The sequence below is a fragment of the Coregonus lavaretus genome (genome assembly GCF_964263955.1).
Source record: "Coregonus lavaretus genome assembly, chromosome: 15".
Taxonomy (NCBI): domain Eukaryota; kingdom Metazoa; phylum Chordata; class Actinopteri; order Salmoniformes; family Salmonidae; genus Coregonus; species Coregonus lavaretus.
In genome coordinates, this window is record NC_140002.1 from 48,817,766 (window position 1) to 48,845,591 (window position 27,826).

A 27,826-nucleotide genomic window follows, 5' to 3' on the forward strand; every position below is an offset into this window, starting at 1 on the left:
GAACATTTCGCAAAAACCATCAAGTGCTATGATGAAACTGGCTCTCATGAGGACCGCCACAGGAATGGAAGACCCAGAGTTACCTCTACTGCAGAGGATAAGTTCATTAGAGTTACCAGTTTTAGAAATTGCAGCCCAAATAAATGCTTCACATAGTTCAAGTAACAGACACATCTCAACATCAACTGTTCAGAGGAGACTGTGTGAATCAGGCCTTCATGGTCGAATTGCTTCAAAGAAACCACTACTAAAGGACACCAATAAGAAGAGACTTGCTTGGGCCAAGAAACACGAGCAATGGACTTTAGACCGGTGGAAATCTGTCCTTTGGTCTGGAGTCCAAACTGGAGATTTTTGGTTCCAACCGCCTTGTCTTTGTGAGACGCGGTGTGGGTGAACGGATGATCTCCACATGTGTGGTTCCCACCGTAAAGCATGGAGGAGGAGGTGATATGGTGTGGGGGTGCTTTACTGGTGACACTGTCTGGGATTTATTTAGAATTCAAGGCACACTTAACCAGCATGGCTACCACAGCATTCTGCAGCGATACGCCATCCCATCTGGAATGGGATTAGTGGGACTATAATTTGTTTTTCAACAGGACAATGATCCAAAACACACCTCCAGGCTGTGTAAGGGCTATTTTACCAAGAAGGAGAGTGATGGAGTGCTGCACCAGATGACCTGGCCTCCACAATCCCTCGACCTCAACCAAATTGAGATGGTTTTGGATGAGTCGGACCGCAGAGTGAAGGAAAAGCAGCCAACAAGTGCTCAGCATATGTGGGAACTCCTTCTGTTGGAAAAGCATTCCAGGTGAAGCTGGTTGAGAGAATGCCAAGAGTGTGCAAACCTGTCATCAAGGCAAAGGGTGGCTATTTGAAGAATCTCAAATATAAAAAATATATATAGCAGCCGTCATACCGCTCAGGAAGGAGACGCGTTCTGTCTCCAAGAGATGAACGTACTTTGGTGTGAAAAGTGCAAATCAATCCCAGAACAACAGCAAAGGACCCTGTGTAGATGCTGGAGGAAACAGGTACAAAAGTATCTATATCCACAGTAAAACTAGTCCTATATCGACATAACCTGAAAGGCCGCTCAGCAAGGAAGAAGCCACTGCTCCAAAACCGCCATAAAAAAAGACAGACTACGGTTTGCAACTGCACATGGGAACAAAGATCGTACTTTTTGGAGAAATGTCCTCTGGTCTGCTGAAACAAAAAAAATAACTGTTTGGCCATAATGATCATCGTTATGTTTGTAGGAAAAAGGGGGGTGCTTGCAAGCCGAAGAACACCATCCCAACCGTGAAGCGCGGGGGTGGCAGCATCATGCTGTGGGGGTGCTTTGCTGCAGGAGGGACTGGTGCACTTCACAAAATAGATGGCATCATGAGGAAGGAAAATGATGTGGATATATTGAAGCAACATCTCAAGACATCCGTCAGGAAGTTAAAGCATGGTCGCAAATGCGTTTTCCAAATGGACAATGACCCCAAGCATACTTCCAAAGTTGTGGCAAAATGGCTTAAGGACAACATAGTCAAGTTATTGGAGTGGCCATCACAAAGCCCTGACCTCAATCCTATAGAAAATGTGTGGGCAGAACTGAAAAAGCGTGTGCGAGCAAGGAGGCCTACAAACCTGACTCAGTTACACCAGCTCTGTCAGGAGGAATGGGCCAAAATTCACCCAACTTATTGTGGGAAGCTTGTGGAAGGCTACCCGGAACATTTGACCCAAGTTAAACAATTTAAAGGCAATGCTACAAAATACTAATTGAGTGTATGTAAACTTCTGACCCACTGGGAATGTGATGAAAGCTTAAATAAATCATTCTCTCTTCTATTATTCTGATATTTCACATTCTTAAAATAAAGTGGTGATCCTAACTGACCTAAAACAGGGAATTTTTACTAGGATTAAATGTCATGAATTGTGAAAAACAGTTTAAATGTATTTGGCTAAGGTGTATGTAAACTTCCGACTTCAACTGTAGGTTCTGGAGTAAAAATGTGCTTAACAAGTCACATAATAAGTTGCATGGACTCAGTCTGTGTGCAGTAATAGTGTTTAACATAATTTCTGAATGATTTCCTCATCTCTGTACCCCACACATACAATTACCTGTTAGGTCCCTCAGTCGAGGAGTGAATTTCAAACACAGATTCAACCACCAAGACCAGGGAAGTTTTCTAATGCCTTGCAAAAAAGGGCACATATTGATAGATACAAAATAAAACATAAAAAAGCAGACATTGAATATCCCTTTGAGCATGGTGAAGTTATTAATTACACTGTGGAAGGTGTATCAATACACCCAGTCACTATAAAGATAGAGGCGTCCTTTCTAACCCAGTTGCCGAGAGAGGACAGAAACTGCTAAGGGACTTCACCAAGAGGCCAATGGTGACATTAAAACAGAGAGTTGAATGGCTGTGATAGGAGAACACTGAGGATGGATCAACAACATTGTAGTTACTCCACAACACTAACCTAAATGACAGAGTGAAAAGAAGGAAGCCTGTACAGAATAAAATATTACAAAACATGCATCTGTTTGCAACAAGGCACTAAAGTAAAACTGCAAACGCAAAGAAATGAACTTTATGTCCTGAATACAAAGCATTATGTTTGGGGCAAATTCAACACATCACTGAGTACCACTCTTCAAGCATGGTGGTGTCTGCATCATGTTATGGGTGTGCTTGTCATTGGCAAGGACAAGGGTTTTTGTAAACGGAATAGAGCTAAGCACAGGCAAAATCCCCAAGGAAAACATGGTTTAGTCTGCTTTCCAACAGACAATGGGAGACAAATTCACCTTTCATCCGGAAATTAACCTAAAACAGAAGGCCAAATATACACTGGAGTTGCTTACAAAGACGACACTGAATGTTCCTGAGTGGCCTAGTTACAGTTTTGACTTAAATCGTCTCGAAAATATATGGCAAGACTTGAAAATGGCTTTCTAGCAATGAGCAATAATCAATTTGACAGAGCTTGAACATTTTTTTAAATAATAATGTGCAAATATTTTACAATCCAGGTGTGCAAAGCTCTTAGGAGACTTACCCAGAAAGACTCACAGCTGTAATCGGTGCCAAAGTTAATTCTAACATGTATTGACTCAGAGGTGTGAATACTTATGCAAATGAGATATTTCTGCATTTCATTTTTTATAAATGTGCAGATAATTTATAAAAACATGTTTTCACTTTGTCATTACGGGGTATAGTGTGTAGATGGGTGAGAGAAAAAAAAGAATGTAATCCATTTTGAATTCAGGCTGTAACAACAAAATGTGGAATAAGTCAAGGGGTATGAATACTTTCTGAAGGCACCATCTACATTTTCATTTTGTATGTCAGGGCAGTGTGTGTGTTGTAAGGGCAGCCTATCCCTGAAGCTTGTTGCCGTGCCCTGGGGCACATAGTGTTCTGTACCAGCCAACGCCATCCCTCCCTTGTTCCCTCCCTGCCCCTGTCCTGCATATGGCACTAACACACAGAGAGACAGAAGGGGAGAGAGAGAGGGAAAGAAAGAGAGCGTTCCACTGCACTGGCACAGAGCGAGAGAGAGAGAGAGAGAGAGAGAGGGTGGGTGGGAGTTCCACTGCACTCTCTCTCACACACACACACACACACACACACACACACAGAGAGAGCGCAAGAGAGCGAGAGACTGTCTGGGCAGCAAGAAGGAGAGAGCAAGGGGACAGGACAGAAAGAGAGCACCACTGCGTCACTGACTGCCTCCTCCGCTGTGTGTCACTAGCTTCTTTCTCTCTCTCTCCCTCTCTGCTCCCCCATCCCCACCCCTCAAGCCAACCTCACACAGCTGTGACCTTACATGTGTATCCTCCTCTCTGCCTCCCTCCGTCACTCCCTCTCCCGCTCCCACCCTCTCTGTTCCCCTCTCTCTCTCTCACTCTGTCCCCCTGGCTTTGCCTGGCTTTGGCAGTGGTTCTTAAAGAGCGACTGCCCCTAAAACCAACTAATCCCTTTTAAAAACGGCCTATGTGGTATCGATATGATACAGAAACGTTTATTCTAGTGTCAAAATTGCCTACAAAGTGTAAAATTGATCATTTTGGTCATAAAGTCAGTCGCGTGTAAAACGGAGTTTGGAACCTCAGTGCGTCACAACGAGTAAATGAAGGTTGGGTTTGGATTATACAATTATGTCAACAAATCATGCCCCCTTTTGCCAAGCTCCATGTGCAAATCGCCCCTCCACCCACTTCGCTTCCCTTCTTTGAATGGGGTTCCGTTGTTTCATTGCCCCCAGCGCATTCAAAAGTCACGGCTGTTTGAGACTGAAAAGCCCTAGCTATACGGATTGACCAACTATGGTTTGCATGCCCTGCCGAAGGTCCCTATCTTGCGGAATCGGTGGTTGGATTTTGTCCTACCTAATTAGATCGCTGGCTAACGTTAGCCTACCTCAATACAACTCGGATTTGGCTTGGAAACACGATAACATTTCAAAAGACAGCAAATAATTAGTAGTAAAACCTTTTGGCATGATTGTGATGTCGCCAGATTGACTTCAGCCAGATAACTAAGATTGAGGGGACCACTGTATTTTACCTTGCTAACATTAGCATTGCTAGCTATTTTTGACTAACTTTGCTAGTTACAGTAATTGCAACATTGCCATCTCTCTAAAGTTAATTTTACAACATCATAATAAGGCAAAGTTGTTTCCTACTAATTATTTGCCTACTTTACCAATGTCATCGTATTTCCATGGCACTCTAAATTGGTATAATTTAGACTAAACAGTCACAATAGTCTCCGAGGTGCAACCCATGTCTAGGGCACAAATAAATATTAGATGCAGCTATGGTGGTACTAGCTAACTCATGTCTGACTACAACAGTGTACTAACTAACAGCAACGAACTCAAAACCAACCCAGGACCATAGCAAAACATGTCACAGTTGGTTGCATAGTGTAATGGCGTCACCGCCCTGAATCTAATCCAATCTGAAGCCAGTCAGTCAACATCTGTAAAGCATAGAATTAGCTTCCAAACGAGATTACGTTATTTTCTCGAGCAGTGTTTATAATTGAGGGATGATGACAATCGTTGACCCTGTTTTCCTGTTAGACAAAGTGCCCAGTTGGGTGCCAGACTGATTCCCTTGTCATGAACGGGTGCCGGGACCTACCAGAAGGAGCAAAGGTGGGTATCATAACCTGTCCAGCAATGTGATTGCAATGGTTTAGGGACCTCCAAAAATTAATTTCATTCACTGTTCACTTGCTATTTCCACAGCTTGACAGGCAAGACCTCAGAATAAAAGTGTGTCATGCGACACAAGTACCCTTGAGACACCTTCTCCGTTGTTGCCAGTCTCCCTCGACACCTATGAAAAGGACACGCCATCATGAGGCCTCTGATAGCGAACCGAGTTACTACCCTGATGACACAGACGGCTTTATCAACAACGACAGGTAATGTGTGTTATGTGTTAAGTTGTATTGAAAAATCCCTGGCATAATAAACTAGTAGGCTAATTCCCCAGCCAAGCAGATACAACTAGTAGAGTGCATTAGCAAAAAGCTTTGTCCTTTCTTTACAACAAAATGCAACTTACCACTTGGCTGTCTATTATATAACACTGTCACAGGCCCTCCCAGTCAACACCACCTCATAAGATTGCCTGCTGCAGTTCAAGCGATGTCCAGTTTGCAGCCGAACATGTAGCATAGAGAAGACCAGCAAGGGGGCCCTCATCAGCATCATGAATGGAGCTATGAATGGAGCAGTCAGCCACATTATGGCAAGTATCCGGCCAGCAATCTTCACCTGTCAGCGGCAACAGCTTTCACAGTACAGAATGTAACCCACTTCATTTATGTAATTTATGTAAACTGCCATTATTTGTTGCTTATTTTCTATTTCATAGATGCATATAATGTCCAGGGCATAACCTAGCCTGGTGGAACCAGCCTGATCGCTGGGTTCACCATTCTATTTCACTTCACATTTTATAATATCTGAAGTGAAACAGAAAGGTGAACACAGGTTGGTTCCGCCAGGCTAATCATAACCACCATTGATAATGTCATCAGTGCTGTGTGTGTGTGACAGACAGTATCTTTGTTGAGGGCCAGGAGCTGATCTACGCTGCTATGCCCATCAATGGGGCTCTGGCAAAGACCTCACCTCTTGCCTGCTCACCAACGGTCGTCGATGGAGAGAACAGAATTAGGTAGGTTTAGTCTGACGTGTTCAAACTTCAACATAGTACCTGTTTGTGTGTCAGATATCACCAATCCCTAACTGCCATTGGTAATAGAATAGTGACTGTGTGTATGTGTTCACAAATGCATGAGATGCAGAGAGAATCTGCACTCAACACATCCACAATGAGGTGATTGCTAATAATACAGTAAGCACAAATGTCAGGTAATAGCAACACCTTTTCATTCCATGTGTCACTGATGAACTCCGCCTCAACTCTGCCTACAGTATTTCTACAGATGGACTGGAGTCAGTGGAGGCTGCTGGGGGGAGAATGGCTCATAATAATGGCCGGAACGGAGCAAAAGGAATGGCATCAAAACACCTGGAAACCATTTGTTTGACGTATTTGATACCATTCCACAGATTCCGCTCCAATCATTACCACGAGCCCGTTCTCCCCAATTAAGACACCACCAACCTCCAGTGCTGGTGATTATTTTGCCAGACAGCAGCCTCAGTTGTTCGATGTGGAGACCAGAATTAGGTAGGTTTAGTCTGACGTGTTCAAACTTCAACATTAGTACCCGTTTGTGTGTCAGATATTACCTATCCTAACTGCCATTGGTAATAGAACAGTGACTATGTGTGTAAGTGTTCACAGAAACATGTGTGGAGCCAGCACATGGAGACTTGCAAGATGTGATGAAGTCCAGACTCACAGACGGACTTGATACTGATGTCTCTAAATGGAGAATGACCTGGCACTCGGCATTAACATTTTACTTTTATTATCTTTTTTATTATTCAATTGAATGTTATCAGTCAATATGGGGAGGGAGAAACCCTGTGTATTCTGCAGCAGGATCAGGGTACTCCTGTTGTATACAGGACACCACACAGGAAGGTATGACCACTCTGACATGTTTGCCAAGGTAGCAACATTACCACCACACAAAATGCTGATAGGCACAGTATCGGTATCGGCTGGGATTGACAATGAAAGATGAAAAGGTGAACATTGTTATATTATCAGAACACTGCTTCAATGGTATTATGTAAAGGGTCTTTAAATTCTACATGGACCTGTTACTACATTTGAAAGTTATCAAAACACAGTTTTAGAATATCTACATAAATTCAGCAATTGCATTCTTCTCATATTACTCTGTAGGCTACTGACCTATTCAAAGGTCATTTGCGGTTATTTGATTGCTGTTTTGTTTCATATTGTGTTTGATTGTTGTGTTGCTGTGATCATGGCACCCTTGTGAATAAGACCCTGATCTCAATGGGTTTTCCCTGAATAAATAAAAGCTTCCTCTGGCATCTCACCATACAGTGCCTTCAGAAAGTATTCATACCCCTTGACTTATTCTACATTGTTGCATTACAGCATGAATTCAAAATGGATGAAATTGATTTTCACTTTGGCATTATGGGGTATTGTGTGTAGGCCAGTGACAAAAATCTCTATTTAATCCATTTTAATTTCAGGCTGTAACACAACAAAATGTGGAAAAAGTAAAGGGTGAAGTGTGAAAACTTTCAGAAGGCGCTGTACATCTGCCTGTAGATTTTGAACTCAACCTGCAGGAGGTTTGTTTGTTGTGATTGAGTGGGGGGAAACAGCTGCAGCAAGGTTCTGACAGATGGAAGTGTCTTGGTGGTGGCAAGGACACACTCAAGAAACACCCACATCAAACCACACACCCCAAAGCCAACTCACATTTGGCTTCTGTCATGGCCGGCAACTTTTCTTGAGGAGCAAGACAAAAAACTAGGCCAAATCAGCGGGTGCAGTTTCCCTTAAAAAAGGTAAAGGCAGTGCCTGAGAGCTCTAACCCAGCCTGGGTGCTCCTTACATATCTTCCATTCACCCCCCTGAAACCTACCTGGAGAGCTGAGGCCTGAGGAAGAAGCTTGGTATTTGGGGCTAAAGCTGAAACTTGGTGCTGGAGCTGGGGTATAGGGCTAGGGCTGGGGCTTAGGATAGGTTCTGAAACTGAGAATGAAGCTGGGTACTGAGGTAGGCTAAGGCTTAAGTCAGGGGTTAAGACTGGGTTACTATCCACCTCTCTCCCAGGATGAGGAGGAGCAGAGAAGCTAAGGAGTGGTGTTCACTGACAGGCTGGGGTCAAAGTTGAACTGCTTTGGGTTATGCAACATGTTGTCACACTGTCTGACCTGTTATTGTGTTTTTGTCTATGAGGAAGAGGGAGAGATAAAGGAAAGTGGGAAGGGAGAGAAACGTTGTGGTTTAAAGGGGAACTAAATAAAAGTATATAGTACTTTATCAGAGGGCGTTGTGAACACCAACAAGTGTGTTCTTTCTCTGTACCCTCAAAAAGGCATTTATTGACTTTGTCACACAGATACCAAAAGAGAGACACAAACACTACTATTTAATTGCTTTAAGGCTTTAGCAGGCTTAGTCAAAAAAACAGAGGAGTCTGTGTACACACACACACACACACACACAAACGCCTGGGAGTGTCTCCCTTCTGGTTGGCAATGAAGCTCACAGCAGGAGAGGAGAAGGGAGGAGAGGAGTGGAGAGGCTGGGTCTTATCTTACTACACCCTGCTGACGCAAGGCTGGCCACCACTTCCGACACGCCCTAAAGAGGCACTGCACACTGTGCACAGTACACTCTTGTCCACATAGACAGAAACGCACACATGCCCACCCCAAATAAAACACTAACTGGGATTGGGATCCATTTGAAGTGGACATTCGCATCCAATAAATTGGAGTTTGAATTCCAATCTGCCTGCCTGCCTCCCAAACTGTTCCTAACCGACTCACCCGCACACTCAGAAAGAGAAAGAGAGAGAGAAGGAGAGAGAGAGAAGGAGAGAGGGAAAGAGAGAGAGAGAGAGAGAGAGAGGCAAACGGTTCTCAGAACTATAAAATAGCTTGTTCCCTGGTAGCAATGTTTATCTAGGGGGATGTTTTCTCTCTCAACACCCAGAAGACAGTCCCACAGCCAGTTTGTATCCGAAATGGCACCCTTTTCCCTATGTAGTGCCCATAGGGTTCTGGTTGAAAGTAGTGAACTATATCAGGCTCCCGAGTGGCGCAGCGGTCTAAGGCACTGCATCTCAGTGCTTGAGGCGTCACTACAGACCCCCTGGTTCGATTTCAGCCTGTATCACAACCGGCCGTGATTGGGAGTCCCATAGGGCGGCGCACAATTGGCCCAGCGTCGTCCGGGTTTGGCCGGTGTAGGCCGTCATTGTAAATAAGAATTTGTTCTTAACTGACTTGCTTAGTTAAATAAATAGGAATAGGGAATAGGGTGCCATTTGGGATGCAATTTATGGCTGATTGACACCACATTAGACACAGCAAGGAAGGAGTTTGGCCTAGTGACTGCAAAAGAGAGCTCATCTGTACTGCAGACTGAAAGAGGTAGGCCAGGTTCACTATTTAACATAAATGTATCAATCTACACACAATGCCCCATAATGACCAAGCAAAACCAGCACCTTGTTGAAGCACCTTTGGCAGCAATTACAGACTCAAGTCTTCTTGGGTATGACGCTACAAGCTTGGCACACCTGTATTTGGGGAGTTTCTCCCATTCTTCTCCGCAGATCCTCTCAAGCTCCATCAGGTAAGATGGGGAGCGTCGCTGCACAGCTAGTTTCAGGTCTCTCCAGAGATGTTAGATCGGGTTCAAGTCCGGCCTCTGGCTGGGCCACTCAAGGACATCCAGAGGCTTGTCCCGAAGCCACTCTTGCGTTGTGTTGGCTGTGTGCTTAGGGTTGTTGTCCTGTTGGATAGTGAACCTTCGCCCCAGTCTGAGGTCCTGAGCGCTCTGGAGCAAGTTTTCATCAAGGATCGCTCTGTATTTTGCGCCGTTCATCTTTCCCTCGATCCTGACTAGTCTCCCAGTCCCTGCCGCTGAAAAACATCCCCACAGCATGATGCTGCCACCATGCTTCACCGTAGGGATGGTGCCAGGTTCCCTCCAGACGTGACGCTTGGCATTCAGGCCAAAGAGTTCAATCTTGGTTTCATCAGACCAGATAATCTTGTTTCTCATGGTCTGAGAGTCTTTAGGTGCCTTTTGGCAAACTCCAAGCGAGCTGTCATGTGCCTTTTACTGAGGAGTGGCTTCCGTCTGGCCACTCTACAATAAAGGCCTGATTGGTGGAGTGCTGTAGTGATGGTTGTCTTTCTGGAAGGTTCTCCCATCTCCACAGAGGAACTCTGGAGCTCTTTCAGAGTGACCATTGGGTTCTTGGACACCTCCCTGACCAAGGCCCTTCTCCCCCGATTGCTCAGTTTGGCTGGGTGGCCAGCTCTAGGAAGAGTCTTGGTGGTTCCAAACTTCTTCCATTTAAGAATGATGGAGGCCACTGTGTTCTTGGGGACCTTCAATGCTGCAGACATTTTTTGGTACCTTTCCCCAGATCTGTGCCTCGACATAATCCTGTCTCGGAGCTCTATGGACAATTCCTTCGACCTCATTGCTTGGTTCTTTCTCTAACATGCACTGTCAGCTGTGTGACCTTAGACGTGTGTGCCTTTCCAAATTATGTCCAATTAATTGAATTTACCACATGTGGACTCCAAGTATGATCAATGGAAACAGGAAGCACTGGAGCTCAATTTCGAGTCTCATAGCAAAGGGTCTGAATACTTATGTAAATAAGGTATTTCTGTTTTTCACTTTGTCATTATGGGGAATGGTGTGTAGATTGATGAGGAATAAAATGCATTTAATCAATTTTAGAATAAGGCTGTAACGTAACAAAATGTGGAAAAAGGGAAGGGGTCTGAATACCTTCCGAATGCACTGTACAGCTGTGACATGACACATTCCCTTTGAAAAATAAATATTTTGGTTGTTGAACTACAGTAAATGAAGTGGATTTACACCAGGTAACGGAATTGCGGTAACAGAATTTCATCATGGGTCCCTGATCTGTACTACACAAAAAATATATAATTATGGATATGAATGTCATTGTCTTCATGGTGATGTATCGTAAATAGGTACACAAAGGTATAAATATGCAATATCCTCCTTTGCATATTTGGGTATTATTCTACACACTGGCTATTATTGTAATGAGCTCTGCCCCCAAACAAGACCAAATTTGGTTGGTCCGGACCGGACCAAATCTGAACCAATCATAGATGTCTATGTTTCACAAGTTTGGACATCAAAGTACAGCACAGTAGAGCTCAGTGGAGTACAGTACATAGCAGTAGAGTAGAGTTCAGTACAGTACAGTAGAGTATCATTCAGTTCAGTACAGCAGAGTACAATAGAGTACAGTAGAGTTCATTACAATACTGTACACCACAGTACATTATGGAGTACTCAACTCTAGTGTGCTCTGTGTACTATACTATACTCTACTTTTCTCTACTGTACTCTTCTGTACGGTAATTATCTTTTATTTACTGTACTCTACTGTGCTGTAATGTACTTTACTGTACTGTACAAACTTGTGAAATCAACTGTGGTTTGTGACAACTTCAATTGCAGAAATTCCGTTACCGATTTTGCGATTTTTCCGTTACTGTACTCTATTGTACTCTGCTGTACTGAACTGAATGATGCTCTACTGTACTGAACTCTACGGTTATGTACTGTACAATTTGGTAAAATCATTTTAATTACTTAATAATTCATAAACAAAATGGATATCGATAAAACACTATAACTAATTGATAGGTCTACCTTTACTTGTTAATTCTGTGAACTTTCATTATCCTTCCTCCTCATTAGCGAGAGAAATTAGAAAATATCTTAAAGATGTTATTAGTTGGCAGGGATCTTAACTTCAACATTAGTGTTTTAAAGCATTTCTAATTCCTTTTAAGACTTTTTCTGGTAGATATTTCCAAAGACCCCTTTTCCATGGAAATCCCTCACACACACACACACACACACACACACACACAGACACACCCTTCCCACCCTACCTCCTCCTCCTCCTCTCGCTTTTCAGCTTGGCCCTGTGCGCTTGGCAGAGCTGCAGGGGTTGCTATGGGGACAGGATTCTTTCGCTGGTTAATGATTGTGGTGCGATGGTAGGGGTTCAATCCGTCACATCAGCCCTAATCTGGAAAGACATGGACAATATTCCCCTACCACACACACACACACACACACCTACCAGAGGCACTCAGATACAAGAGCTGTTCTCCCCTTCTCCTCTCCCAAACAGCCTACATCCCTCTCTCAACAGAAAAAAAAACACACTTCCTTTTCTCCAAGCGAAACCACACAGCCAGCTAGCCAGGCAGCCCCCTCCTATCCTACCAAACCCAACCCAGACTGACTCCCTCCCTCGCAGTTCCCAGCTCCCCTCTGCCTGCAGCCTGCCTTCATCCCCTCACCCAGCCAATCGCTCCTCCTTTCCCCCAGACCCACACACACCCATAACATACACACACCAGATACTGTACGTTCCTCAGAATCCTCCAACTAGCGGCTCCCACTAAGTAAACCTTCCCCCGGCTGATAACATCTGCAGTGTGTGTCTCAGCTGCCACCCTTCCCTTTGATGCAGTCCTAGTTCTGAGACGTAGGACAGGGTCTACAGAGGCCCCACAAAACATTCTGTTTCACTACACCGGATTCATGGAACAGTGGTTCTATATGCCAGACAGACCCAGATAGAGCCGAACTGGGCTAGTCTGTTTCTGTTTCTGCGCTGGAGGAATAGGATCGTTTCAGGAGAGCACTCAGGGCAAAGGAGGACGGAGAGCGAGAGCCATATGACATTTGAAATGTTTCTATTCCTTTGGAGTTTAATGTTTACTGTTAATTTTTGATAATCTATTTCACTTGCTTTGTCAATGTAAACATATGTTTCCCATGACAATAAAGCCCTTTGAATTGAAATTGAGAGAACGAGTGAATTAGAGAGAGAAAAAGAGTGAATAAGAGGGAGAGCATCACTAAAGCCACAATGAGCTGTGTTCTTGCTATAACCTCACCTTACCACCTTCAAACAGGCTTCCAGTAAAATAACATACACCATGTATTCTATCTAGACATCCACTGTTGACTAATCTTAGCAAACCAGAACCAAATTATCACGTGAACGCTTCTTGATTTGGTTCTGGATTTTATGGATTTAAAAAAATTATTCCCTCATCAATCTACACACAATACCCCATAATGAAAAAGCAAAAACAGGTTTTTAGATTTGTTTTTGCAAAAAAAATAATGAAATATGTTATTTAGATAAGTATTCAGACCCTTTGCTATAAGAATCGAAATTGAGCTCAGGTGCATCCTGTTTCCATTGATCTTCTTTGAGATGTTTCTACAACTTGATTGGAGTCCACCTGTGGTAAATTCAATTGATTGGACATGATTTGGAAAGGCACACACCTGTCTAAGGTCCAACAGCTGACAGTGCATGTCAGAGCAAAAACCAAGCCATGAGCTCCGAGACAGGATTGTGTCGAGGCACAGATCTGGGGAAGGGTACCAAAACATTTCCGCAGCATTGAAGGTCCCCAAGAACACAGTGGCCTCCATCATTCTTAAATGGAAGAAGTTTAGAACCACCAAGACTCTTCCTAGAGCTGGCCGCCCAGCCAAACTGAGCAATCGGGGGAGAAGGGTTTTGGTCAGGGAGGTGACCAAGAACCTGATGGTCACTCTGACAGATCTCCAGAGTTCCTCTGTGGAGATGGGAGAACCTTCCAGAAGGACAACCATCTCTGCAGCACTCCACCAATCAGGCCTTTATGGTAGAGTGGCCAGATGGAAGCCACTCCTCAGTAAAAGGCACATGACAGCCCGCTTGGAGTTTGCCAAAAGGCATCTAAAGGACTCTCAGACCATGACAAACAAGATTTTCTGTTCTGATTAAACCAAGATTGAACTCCTTGGCCTGAATGCCAAGCGTCACTTCTGGAGGAAACCTGGCACCATCTCTACGGTGAAGCATGGTGATGACAGCATCATGCGGTGGGGATGTTCTTCAGCTGCAGGGACTAGGAGACTAGTCAGGATCGAGGGAAAGATGAACTGAGCAGAGTACAGAGAGATCCTTGATGAAAACCTGCTCCAGAGCGCTCAGGACCTCAGACTGGGGCGAAGGTTCACCTTCCAACAGGACAACGACCCTAAGCATACAGACAAGACAATGCAGGAGTGACTTCGGGACAAGTCTCTGGACTTAAAATCGATCGAACATCTCTGGAGAGACCTGAAAATAGCTGTGCAGCGACGTTCGCCATCCAACCTGACAGAGCTTGAGAGGATCTGCAGAGAAGAATGGGAAAAATTCCCCAAATACAGGTGTGCCAAGCTTGTAGCGTCATACCCAAGAACACTCCAGGCTGTAATCGCTTCCAAAGGTGCTTCAACAAAGTACTGAGTAAAGGATCTGAATACTTATGTAAATGTAATTTCCGTTTTTTATTTTTAATACATTTCCAAAAATTGCTTTGTCATTATGGGGTATTGTGTGTAGATTGATGAGGGAAAAATACAATTTAATCAATTTTAGAATAAGGCTGTAACCTAACAAAATGTGGACAAAGTCAAGGGGTCTGAACACTTTCTGAATGAACAGTACATGATGAGTATTGATGCTGAGGTGGTGAGTGGACCCCCAGGCACACATAATCACTAACAGAGCACAGAGAGACAGAGCAGGGATGAGGGATAGTTCTGTCCCAAATGGCACCCTATTCCCTATATAAAAGTCTAGTGCACTATTCTTGACCAGAGCCCATATGGGCCTTGAGGGGTATACTATGAAGGAAGCTAGATCTACTCAGGGTTTTCCAAAGCTAGCCGCTAACTCTAGCAGGCTTGTAACTTTTAGAAGTGCTGTCTTTATTTTATTAGTCATCGTCATGCTGTCTTTGGTGTGTACGAGCACCTTTTTTCCCACTCCTATCAAATGCATAATGTGATATGCATTTTAACATTACTCTTTTTTTTTTTTTACACACAAATAAACACTTAAATAAAATCAGTCATCTTCCTCAAATGAAGGGGATGATGCAATCTTTGTGAGAGAGAGGGAATCTGATTTCATTGGACCTCAACTCCCAGCTCAGACACTTCATTCAGGGTAAATGGAGTTAGCCCTGAGTTAGCCTGCCACGGAGCAGGTTAGTTCTGAAGGATTCGTGAGCCACTTTCGTAGTACCGTTTATCCCGAGTTGAATTTAGAGTTGACCAACGTTACCTCCGTAACTCCTCAAACCTGATTCGTAGTATAGGGCTCAGGTCAAAAGTAGTGCACTAAAGGAAATAGGAGGCAATTTGGGACGCAGCCCTTGTGGTAGTAGAGTTGAACCCTTTAATGTTTTATCACTGAGTGTTAGTCCACCATAAAAAGACGGGCTTAGCGTACCCTCTCTATCCTTATCAGACATGAGAATACACAAACCCCACTCTTCACACACACTTCGGTCTGTGTGTGCATGCGTGCGTGTGTAACCCTGACAGAACCATACATTCCCTGTTCCCTCTTTCTTTCCCTCCCTTCCTCTGTCCCCCTCTCTTTTCCTCATTTACTCTGCCACTCACACCACCTCATACTGCATACAGAGTCAAGAATGCATCTTCTCTGAGAGGAGCTACTTTAGCTGAAACCAGTGTCACAGTGAGCAGGTTGACACGCATATGAGTCCTGACACTTCTGACAGAAAGGTAGAGGTGAGAGAATAGCTGTGGCTCGTCTTCACACCTCAACAGAGGATGTGTCCCCGTGTGACAAATCCAATTTTTAGCAGGGCCCATAGGGCTCAGGTCAAAAGTAGTGCACCATATAGGGAATAGGGTGCCATTTGGGATGTACCCAGTGAGCCAGAGACTCAGAGACAGAGAGTACTGGAGTATGCATTCCTAGATGGTGGCTGCAGGGTTAGGCTATAGCAGCTAGCTGATCCTTGTTATAGGAGGCAAGAGTGTTGGGGAGTTATTTTCCAGGCAGAGCTCGTTCTACATCTCCAATCCTCCACTCCTCTCCATGTTGGGCAGGGGGAGGCTGGTTGAGGGAGGGGCAGAAATAAGAGGGAGAGGGTGGCGTGCCTGTGGTCTCTGACAGCACCTCTGCTTGACTGCTTCTACTCACAGTCTCGGCCCTATAACCCAGCCCCAGCCCTATCATCAGTGTTTTCCCTAAGCGCATAAACAGCCGATAATAGACTCAGTGTCGGCCGGCTACATTTTCCACTTCAAGCTTTTTTTCCCCCCCATTTAAAAGTCTGCATAGCTTTCTCCTGCTCAAATGAACGATATGCATCTTCTAGTGATCTATTGATAGGACAGGCGCCTGTCAGTCACAAAGCGAGCTATGACAGGGAAACACTGCTGGTTTTTCAGTCTGCGGTCTGTCCCGCCTCTCGGTACCTGTGTTATTTTTGTGCGATGTGGTTGGCTGCAGTCACATTTCTTTTCACGGAAGCGGGAGAGAGCGTGATGCTTCTTCATCACTCCTGTGAGTGAATGTACCATGTAATGTAAGTGGTTACGATGAGTTTAATTGACTTAATTGTTTTGTGGCACATTCATTCATTTTCTTTTGTGTGTTTCAACTTTCATATAGCCTGCCACAGAGTCGGGGTGCATAGGCTATTTACTGTGCTTTGATTGACGACCGAACAGCAAGTGTTGACTAGTTTATAAAAAGTGTTGAACTGACTGAATAAAGTAAATCTCCTATATCCCTTTGCTATTCATAAATCATACAATGCAGTTATACAGTATCTCCATGGTATCGCATCGGGACAAGTAAACCAAGATCTTGTTTGCATTTTCCTATGTCGAGACTTGCCAGTGACCGATAAAGTGACTCATCAGTGATGAGTTGTTCGGGAACGAACGGCTCTTTTTGAACGGATCAGGAACTGAATCGCATCGGTGAAAGAGCCTTTCATTTGGCTACCTAATTTGCATACTGGTAGGCTACAACTGCTTTTTGGTGATTATCTCCAGATAAACTCTGAAAACATTCGATGAAGATGTTGAATCCTCACTGCAGGAACAATAGGTAGTGGAGAGAGAGCCTAATTCTGGTCCAGAGCGGGGTGGGGGGGGGGGGTCTACTAAGCTAACCAGGGCTCGATTAACAAATCAGAGATCACTTAGATGGCAGATGAGCTACTTTGAAAAACAGTGTTGCTGTTTGCAAAAAAATTTGAAAACATTGTTTCTATTGGTTTCCAAACTACGTTTTTCCCACGATTGTATTTTGAAATCCAACCGTACAAATATAATCTATAGATGGCAGTTGCCATTCAAGCCAGGACAGGCACCCATTGCTAGTGTACCCATGAGTTTAACAATCACATTGCCAGGGTAAGAGGTTCCAATACCCTTCTATGGACTATATGTCAATGGCCACAACACAACAAGCTGTATATTTGACGGGCATGCTGCCCAAACTGCAGCCTTCCCGACTGTAGGCATACCAGTAACTGCCAAAATAAAGGTAACACATATACAAAGTCTATGTTATGGTGCATTTTCCTGGCATGGTTTAGGTCCACATGTAAAATCTATGCCAAGGCATATTCAAGCTGTTCTGGAAGCTCGTGGTGGCCCAACACCCTTTTAAGACACTTGATGTTGGGGTTTCCTTTATTTTGGCAGATACCTGTATGTGCTTGTGATAAAACTTAAATCCAGAGTTATTTTAAAAAAATGTGTTTACATCCCTGTTAGTGAGCATTTCTTCTTTGCCAAGATAATCCATCCACCTGACAGGTGTGGCATATCAAGAAGCTGATTAAACAGCTTGATCATTACACAGGTGCACCTTGTGCTGGGGGCAATAAAAGGCAACTATAAAATGTGCAGTTTTGTCACACAATACAATGCAATTGGCATGCTGACTGCAGGAATGTCCACCAGAGCTATTGCCAGAGAATGTAATGTTAATTTCTCTACCATAAGCCACCTGCAACATTGTTTTAGAGAATTTGGCAGTATGTCCAACCGGCCTCACAACCGCAGACCACGCCAGCCAGGACCTCCACATCCTGCTTCTTCACCTTCGGACAGCTGATGACCCACTGTGGGTTTGAAAAACCGAAGAATTTCTGCACAAACTGTCAGAAACTTGTCGTCCTCACCAGGGTCTTCATCTGACTGCAGTTCGGCATCATAACCGACTTCAGTGGGCAAATGCTCACCTTCGATGGCCACTGGCACGCTGGAGAAGTGTGCACTTCACGAATGAATCCCGGTTTCAACTGTACTGGGCAGATGGCAGACAGCCTGTATGGCATCGTGTGGGCAATAGGTTTGCTGATGCCAACGTTGTGAACAGAGTGCCCCATGGTGGCAGTGGGGTTATGGTACAGGCAGGCATTAGCTACGAAAAACGAACACAATTGCATTTTATCTAGGCAATTTGAATGCACAGATACCGTAACGAGATCCTGAGGCCAATTGTCGTGCCATTCATCCATCACCTCATGTTTCAGCATGATAATGCACGGCCCCATGTCGCAAGGATCTGTACACAATTCCTGGAAGTTGAAAATGTCCCAGTTCTTCCATAGCCTGCATACTCACCAGACATGTCACCCATTGAGCATGTTTGGGATGCTCTGAATCGATGTGTACAACAGCATGTTGCAATTCCCGCCAATATCCAGAAACTTTGCACAACCATTGAAGAGGAGTGGGACAACATTCCACAGGCCACAATCAACAGCCGGATCAACTCTATGCGAAGGAGATGTGTTGCGCTGCATGAGGCAAATGGTGGTCACACCAGATACTGACTGGTTTTCTGATCCACGCTGCTACTTTTTTTTCAGGTATCTGTGACCAACAGATGCATATCTGTATTCCCAGTAATGTGAAATCCATAAATTAGGGCATAATTAATTTATTTCAATTGACTGATTTCCTTATATGAACTGTAACTCAGTAAAGTCTTTGAAATTGTTGCATGTTGCATTTATATTTTTGTTCAGTGTATTATGCAGTTTAATTTTTTATTAGTGAAATAATGGTTAAATAAATACACTAATTGAGAGCGGACTCAGTAAGCTTAGTGGGTAAGAGCGTTGTGCCAGTAAACTAAAGGTCGCTGGTTCTAATCCCCGAGCCAACTAGGTGAAAAATCTGTCGATGTGCCCTTAAGCAAGGAACTTAACCCTAATTGCTCCTGTAAGTCGCTCTGGATAAGAGCGTCTGCTAAATGACTAAAATGTAAATGTATTAATCAGTTACCATGTGGGCCCCCTACCGCCTCTCCTCCCCCATCTGATGATTAGCAGAGCAGCAGAAGGCAGCAGCAGGCTGGTTCCAGAGTGGTGCAGCGGTCTAAGGCACTGCATCGCAGTGCTAGAGGTGTCAATACAGACCCGGGTTTGATCACGGGCTGTATCGTGATCGGGAGTCCCATAGGGTGGAGCACAATTGGCCCAGCATCGTCCGGGTTAGGGGAGGGTTTGGCCGCAGGGGCTTTACAAGTAAGCCGTCATTGTAAATAAGAATTTGTTCTTAACTGACTTGCCTAGTTAAATAATGGTTAAATAAATACACTCATTGAGAGTGGGCTCCTCCTGTTGTTGGCGGTTGCCAAAAAAAAAATCACAAATATAGAAACTACATAGATAACATACCGCTCTGGAAATAATTAAGAGACCACTGCAAAAATATACATTTCTCTGGTTTTACTATTTATAGGTATGTGTTTGGGTGAAATTAACATTTTTGTTTTATTCTATAAACTACTGACAACATTTCTCCCAAATTCCAAACAAAAATATTGTCATTTAGAGCATTTATTTGCAGAAAATGACAACTGGTCAAAATAACAAAAAAGATGCAGTGTTGTCAGACCTCGAATAATGCAAAGAAAATAAGTTCATGTTCATTTTTCCACAGGGTGGTCCTCTGTAGCTCAGCTGGTAGAGCACGGTGCTTGTAACGCCAAGGTAGTGGGTTCGATCCCCGGGACCACCCATACAAAAAAATGTATGCACGCATGACTGTAAGTCGCTTTGGATAAAAGCGTCTGCTAAATGGCATATTATTTATTATTATTATTATTTTTAAACAACACAATACTAATGTTTTAACTTAGGAAGAGTTCAGAAATTAATATTTGGTGGAATAACCCTGATTTTCAATCACAGCTTTCATGCGTCTTGGCATGCTCTCCACCAGTCTTTCACATTGATGTTGGGTGACATTATGCCACTCCTGGCGCAAAAATTCAAGCAGCTCGGCTTTGTTTGATGGCTTGTGACCATCCATCTTCCTCTTGATCACATTCCAGAAGTTTTCAATGGGGTTCAGGTCTGGAGATTAGGATGGCCATGACAGGGTCTTGATCTGGTGGTCCTCCATCCACACCGTGACTGACCTGGCTGTGTGGCATGGCGCATTGTCCTGCTGGAAAAACCATTCCTCAGAGTTGGGGACCAATGTCAGAGCAAAAGGAAGCACGTTTTCTTCCAGGACAACCTTGTACGTGGCTTGATTCATGCGTCCTTCACAAAGACAAATCTGCCCGATTCCAGCCTTGTTGAAGCACCCCCAGATCATCACCGATCCTCCACCAAATGTCACAGTGAGTGCGAGACACTGTGGCTTGTAGGCCTCTCCAGGTCTCCGTCTAACCATTAGACGACCAGGTGTTGGGGCAAAGCTGAAAATTGGACTCATCAGAGAAGATGACCTTACTCCAGTCCTCTACGGTCCAATCCTTATGGTCTTATGCAAACCTCAGCCTGGCTCTTCTTTGCTTCTCATTGATGAAGGTTTTTTTTCTAGCTTTGCACAACTTCAGCCCTGCCCCTAGGAGCCTGTTTCGAACCGTCCTCGCCGTGCACTTCACCCCAGCTGCCGTTTGCCATTCTTTTTGTAGGTCACTTGATGTCATCCTACGGTTGTTGAGTGACATTCGAATGAGTTGGCGGTCATCCCGGTCAGTAGAGAGTCGTTTTCGCCCTCTGCCGGTCTGTAGCTTTGTTGTCCCCAATATCTGCTGCTTGACCTTGTTCTTATGAACCGCCGTCTTTGAAATTTTAAGGATGGAAGCAACCTGACGCTCACTGTATCCCTCTGCCAGTAAAGCCAGAATTTAACCCTTCTTTTCCTCACTCAAAACGTTCCTTTTCAACTCTTTTGGCATGGTCACTAGTTCTTTTTTGATTAATATTACTTTTGAGGTACTATTAGCACTGTTTTTGCCATCCAGCTGGTCCTATTGCAAGAGGAAAGTGATGACCACAGCAGTGGTTTTTATACTTTTCCTCGTTAAATAAGATTTGGTTCAGATGATCACCTAATCAGTACCTAACTCAGTAGAATGTGGTGTGCCTGTGTTGGAATTCAACAGACACTGGAATGGAATGGCTGTCATACATGTAGAGATGCAGATTTAAGAACAATTTGCAGTGGTCTCTTAATTTTTTCCAGAGCTGTATATTGTATATATAATATATATTTCCTTTATCATTAAAAAATGAATTTTTTTGTTGATGGTTTTTAAAAAGATGTTCATACAAACTAGAGCTCACTCTGCAAATAATTGTTTTTGCCGTCTACAGTGCATTCGGAAAGTATTTAGATCCCTTGACTTTTTCCACATTTTGTTACGTTACAGCCGTGTTCTAAAATTGATGAAAAAAAAAAATCCCCGTCATTAAATCTACACACAATACCCCATAATGACAAAGCAAACACAGGTTTTTAGAAATTTTAGCTAAATTAAAAAAAATCTAAAACTGAAATATTACATTTACATAAGTATTCAGACCCTTTACTCAGTACTTTGTTGAAGCACCTTTGGCAGTGATTACAGCCTTGAGTCTTCTTGGGTATGACGCTACAAGCTTGGCACACATGTATTTGGGGAGTTTCTCCAATTCTTCTCTGCAGATCCTCTCAAGCTCTGTCATGATGGATGGGGAGCGTTGCTGCACAGCTATTTTCAGGTCTCTCCAGAGATGTTCGATCGGGTTCAAGTCCGGGCTCTGGCTGGGCCACTCAAGGACATTCAGAGACTTGTCCCGAAGCCACTCCTGCGTTGTGTTGGCTGTGTGCTTAGGGTTGATGTCCTGTTGGAAGGTGAACCTTCGCCCCAGTCTTAATTCCCGAGTGCTCTGGAGCAAGTTTTCATCAGGATCGCTCTGTATTTTGCTCCGTTCATCTTTCCCTCGACCCTGACTAGTCTCCCAGTCCCTGCCACTGAAAAACATCCCCACAGCATGATGACGCTGCCACCACCATGCTTCACCGTAGGGATGGCGCCAGGTTTCCTCCAGACATGACGCTTGGCATTCAGGCAAAAGAGTTCAACCTTGGTTTCATCAGACTAGAGAATCTTGTTTCTCATGGTCTGAGAGTCTTTAGCTGCCTTTTGGCAAACTCCAAGCGGGCTGTTATCAATCAATCAATTTTATTTTATATAGCCCTTCTTACATCAGCTAATATCTCGAAGTGCTGTACAGAAACCCAGCCTAAAACCCCAAACAGCTAGTAATGCAGGTGTAGAAGCACGGTGGCTAGGAAAAACTCCCTGTTATGTGCCTTTTACTGAGGAGTGGCTTCCGTCTGGCCACTCTACCATAGCCTGATTTGTGGAGTGCTGCAGAGATTGTTTCCTTCTGGAAGGTTCTCCCATCTCCACAGAGGAACTCTGGAGCTCTGTCAGAGTAACCATCGGGTTCTTGGTTACCTCCCTAACCAAGGCCTTCTCCCCCGATTGCTCTAGGAAGAGTCTTGGTGGTTCCAAACTTCTTCCATTTAAGAATGATGGAGGCCACTGGGTTCTTGGGGACCTTCAATGCTGCAGAAATTTTTTGGTACACTTCCCCAGATCTGTGCCTCGACACAATCCTGTCTCGGAGCTCTACAGACAATTCCTTCGACCTCTTGGCTGGGTTTTTGACATGCACTGTCAACTGTGGGACCTTATATAGACAGGTGTGTGCCTTTTCAAATCATGTCCAATCAATTGAATTTACCACAAGTGGACTCCAATCAAGTTGTAGAAACATCTCATGGAAGATCAATGGTAACAGGATGCACCTGAGCTCAATTTTGAGTCTCATAGGAAAGTGTCTGAATACTTATTTCTGTTTTCGCTTCATCATTATGGGGTATTGTGTGTAGATTGATGAGGAAAATGTGTATTAAATTAAATATGGCTGTAACGTAACAAAATGTGGAAAAAGTCAAGGGGTCTGAATACTTTCCCGAATGCACTGTACACAATTATTATCCTTTACGGTTATGACGGTTATTTTATGTTCATGAAGGTCTTCAGCCATAACCTTCCGTTACACAGTTAGGCCTATACGGTAATTGTGCCAGCCCTAGTGACACGCATTACACCCCCCTTACCATCGCCCCACCTCTCCTGTCCTCCAAAGCTAATACCCCTATGGCACCACCCCAACCCCACCCTCCTGTTCTTCCCTTCCTTCCAAACTAATACCCCTGTGACACCATCCACCCTGTCTCCCCACCCAGCTCATACCCACGTGACTGGCTACCCCAAAGTCAGCTAATGCCCCCAGTCTGCCAAGTCAGGGTCACCTCACCTCTCTTTACCCCCTGTTGTGACACCCTCACCAATGAATCCCCTCCGCCTCAAATATCATGCTCTACGTGCTACAACCCTGTAATAGTACAGGGCCCACTCCTGTCTCAAATCCCAAACAAGCTGAAGCCCGAAAGGGGCCACTGCTCCTAGCCTGGGTGCCAGTCTGTTTCTGCCTTAGTCAACTTGTCAATGTTTTATTTGGTAAGTTGACAATTTGGCATGCTTGAATGTAGAAACGGTCAGGATCAGGCCTAGATGACCTAAGCCAATACCACCACAACATGAAGCACCTTGGCACCACCAGTCACTGTGTGTCCCTTATGTCACCATGTCACCCTGACAGACACCTCCCTAGGGTGGGTTACCCTGTGGCCAGAAAAAACACACACAGGAGATGGCTGCCTTCGTCTCCCGTCCCGCATTTAACCAGTTTGAGCAAAGTTTATCTATCCCCTGTTAATCATTGCCTACCGTCTGGCACACCCTGGGCTGAGCCGCGCGCACACACACAGAAACATACACATAGACACACACAAACAAACAGAAACAAGACAGACACACACTACCGGCCTCCAAATGACTGGGCCTCTCCCTCCACAGAGCTGTGCTCACAACCATTAGGCCTACTGAGGCTGCTGCTGCCCTGCATAGGAATGTGTAATAGGCCCTGCTTATAGATTACACCTTCAGAGCTGGCCTAATCCATGCCATGCACACACACACACACATATACAGAGGCGTATACAAGCCAAACTCGCACACAGACACACACACACACAGAGAGAGAGACGCATACCCGCAGACGAGCACACACACAAAGACGCACGCTTGCACACACACAAACACACAGGAAAAGGAGTGTGGTCTGTATCTCTTGTGTAGCACTGACGAGTGACGACATCCGATTCATGTTTCATTACAGCATGAAACTGTCAATCATCATAATAAGGCAACTACACTGACTACAGATATGATAAGAAATGGATTTGTGTCATGCTTAGAGAAAAACAATAACTGAGGCCAAAAGAAATGCGGAGGCATCTCAGAGATAATGCATCATTTTTGTCAACATGATGATAGATCAGTAGGCTATCTATTTAATTTGTAATGCATAATGAAACCCTTATTGATATTGCTGTTGAAGGATAACGATCTTGTGAATGATGAAAAGTCTTGACACCCCAGACAAGCTTGAAGGATGGGTTTCCTTTCCTGTCCCTGGTTGAGGCTGAATATTTGTCTTGCACTCTGACCCTTTGCTACTGTACCTGACGGCTGTACCAAAACATTTACAGCAGGCTTCCAAATGATGTAAAGTTCTGTGCACGAGATGCGGCAGGCCGGATGCGTGTACAGTGTCGCTCGAGGCAATAGGCCTACACCTGGCTCGTTCCCTGGGTTGGGATGTGAGCGAGCGCTACTGTCCCTTTAAGGAACTAAGACGTGTCCTACTAGCTCATAGAGATAGATAGAGATCTCATCTTTGTATCTGTGCCATTATGGGGGCTGTGGAGGCATGGGCAGCACCATTGAGTCCGTCTCCATTTTGAAGAAGTCATTTTTCTTATTTTGTGTTTGAAAAAAGTGTAAAGCTAATATTGGTGATTTACCACCACCTGCAGTACTGGAGTCCACAAACAAATATTGTGTCACGCATCTATTGTGACCACTAGATGGCAGTGATATAGCTTAAAGCCATAGTCAACCCAATTTGAAGAAGAAGACAATGCTCTGATCATTATCTGATCTCTCCCAACCCATAGGAATCCTCACCCAGTTGAATCGTCGAAGCCCTCAATGGCAATGTCCATGCTAAAAGGGGTTATACCCATCTTGAGATCTCTATCTATCTCTATGTACTAGCTGCAGTTCCTGCGTTTCCTTCCTGCCTCATTCGCTCACATAGATCACAGTGCACTTTAAAAAACCTGGACCCCAAAGCTCGCAGAGAGAGGGAATGAGAGAGAGAGACAGTTACCCGAGAAGGCATGTATAGTTAACCCGTTCCAGTCATTTGCATGCACGTTAATTGTTAACGTTTACAGAGGAGAGAACAGTTACTAAGAGAGAGGGAGAGAGAGGCAACATCACTGTCTGCGGTCGATTGTCGGAGCTATCAAACCTCTTTCTTTGCTGTGAAAGATGCCAGAGTTTGGCTTCTTGGAAGTAGCCTACGGCAAAAGTCTCCTCCATTGCAAAAATACTGAATCTTAGTTGTCGATTCCTCCGTTGCAAAAATACTGAATCTTAGGAGTCGACTCCTAGCAGAATCGAAGCTTGACACCCAGAAATGGGAGTCGACACCGGGAGTCGAGGAATCGATTCGACTCTCCACCTCTAGCTCTCAGTAGCCTGCGTCAGTCACCTAGCTAGCTAGCATGCTATTATTATCAGTACCGTTGCCTAGTAGTTGGTCAACTACCAAGCTAACTGAATGTAACAGTCAAGCTTCCTACATATGCCTTCCCCCTTGTAAGACACTCTCCAATTCTTTAAATTGGCACATGTTGAACTGACAATGTAAACTCATTTAAATATCTGCCGATAGCAGTTTGCTGGACAGGGCAAAGTCAATAATGGTCAAGACAGACTTACTTTCTTGCTTCGAGTCTCGGTGTGCATCTCGGTAGCTAGGGTGCAGCGGTGAAGGGGTGGAGTAGAGGGGGGGTCGATCGGGTGGGGTGAATTTGAATAATAGTAATCTTTTTGGCAGTTTTCCACCTTTCGAATCAATTTGCTATTTGGGAGAAAGTTGTATTGTTTGCCTCTTCGGATATTATTTTAGATCATATCCACGCCGTCGACTATTCCTCTTTCCTTCACCAGTAAAGTCTCTCTCTCTCTCGGTGTGTTGTTGCCGTGTACAGGGTTGGGCTCTCTCTCTTCGTTTCTCCTCCGCCTCTCCCTGCTTGTGACCCCACCCTGCGTCTCCACCCCTCAACCCTGTCAATCAGAAACTGAACAGCCAGCCACAGACCAGACCTACCCGAGCCTGCAGCAACGCGAAACTATCCCCCAAAACCACACACTAAATGTGCATGCATTTCGCCGTCATAGCTTCTGTAAAGGCACACACACACACACACATGTCAACCTAATGATGTAAAGTAAGTTGTAGCGGATGTCTATGAGGCAAATTGATATGGCACACCTGAATATTGCAATGTCTCTTATTAACTAACTTGGAACATGTATTCAATGCAACTCAAGAAAGACCGGTCCAAAAATACATTAATTAATGTGTTATTACATTCTGAACATTCTGTAAATGCTGGTGTAAGGGGAGGGGAGGATGGCTTCTCAACCACACCCTCTGTCATGACGTGGGAAGGGTGTGGTCTCTGTCATGACGTCAGAAGGGTGTGGTTCCTAGAAAATCTTTTTCTTAAAGGGATAGTGTAGGTGCCCAAATTACTACTGTACATTTATGATCAGTACAGTGCCAATATTATCTATAATAGAAGATATTGACCAGTATGAAAACAAATGAAAATGTTTTGACATCTTTTCCTAAAAAATATCTACATTCTGGGAGCCCTTTCACAACAAAACATGTGTTAAAAAGGTGTCCTCCAATATTGTATAGCCAATTCACCCTCTACTTTATAGGTATTCATAAGATGACTATTAGGTAAATGTGTCATTAAGATGAATTCTCACTTCACAACTGTTTTATCAACAAGCATTTCGCTACATCCGCAATAACATCTGCTAAATATGTATATGTGACCAGTACAATTTTGATTTGATTAGATTTGATTTGAGTGTTGATCCAACATAGTTGTTTCAACCACATTGTCTATGGTTTCAACAGCTAAAATTCTATTACAATTCTATTACTGTCAATGCTGACAATACATAACTGAACAACGTTTTTTCCTTTTAGTGCAACAACTGGAAACATTTCAGGATCTGGCTTAACCTACCTTTGTAGACTTTCTACACTAAACCCAAGGCACAGCTATGTGAGAATTCTCTTCCATTAACTCACTTTAAATGCCATTATTATAGATTGAACGATAATTCCCTCTGGAGTCTGTGAAATTGAGCTATCAGAATTTCACTACATTTCCCATAATTCCGCGCTGTGTCCCAAACTCCTCCTACAG

At 44.1% G+C, this 27,826-nt stretch overlaps 1 protein-coding gene across 2 annotated transcripts in view; it reads right to left on the reverse strand.

Moving 5' to 3' along the window:
• LOC311142548 (Krueppel-like factor 8) overlaps window positions 1–26,582 on the reverse strand; it is an 80,260-nt gene extending 53,678 nt beyond the window's left edge. For both annotated transcript variants that reach the window (XM_084178225.1, XM_084178224.1), the window contains exon 1: window positions 26,313–26,582. In XM_084178225.1, coding sequence (XP_084034351.1) covers window positions 26,313–26,339 — 27 coding nt within the window. In that variant the 5' untranslated portion in view covers window positions 26,340–26,582. The remainder of the gene's footprint in view (window positions 1–26,312) is intronic.
• Window positions 26,583–27,826: the final 1,244 nt, after the last annotated feature.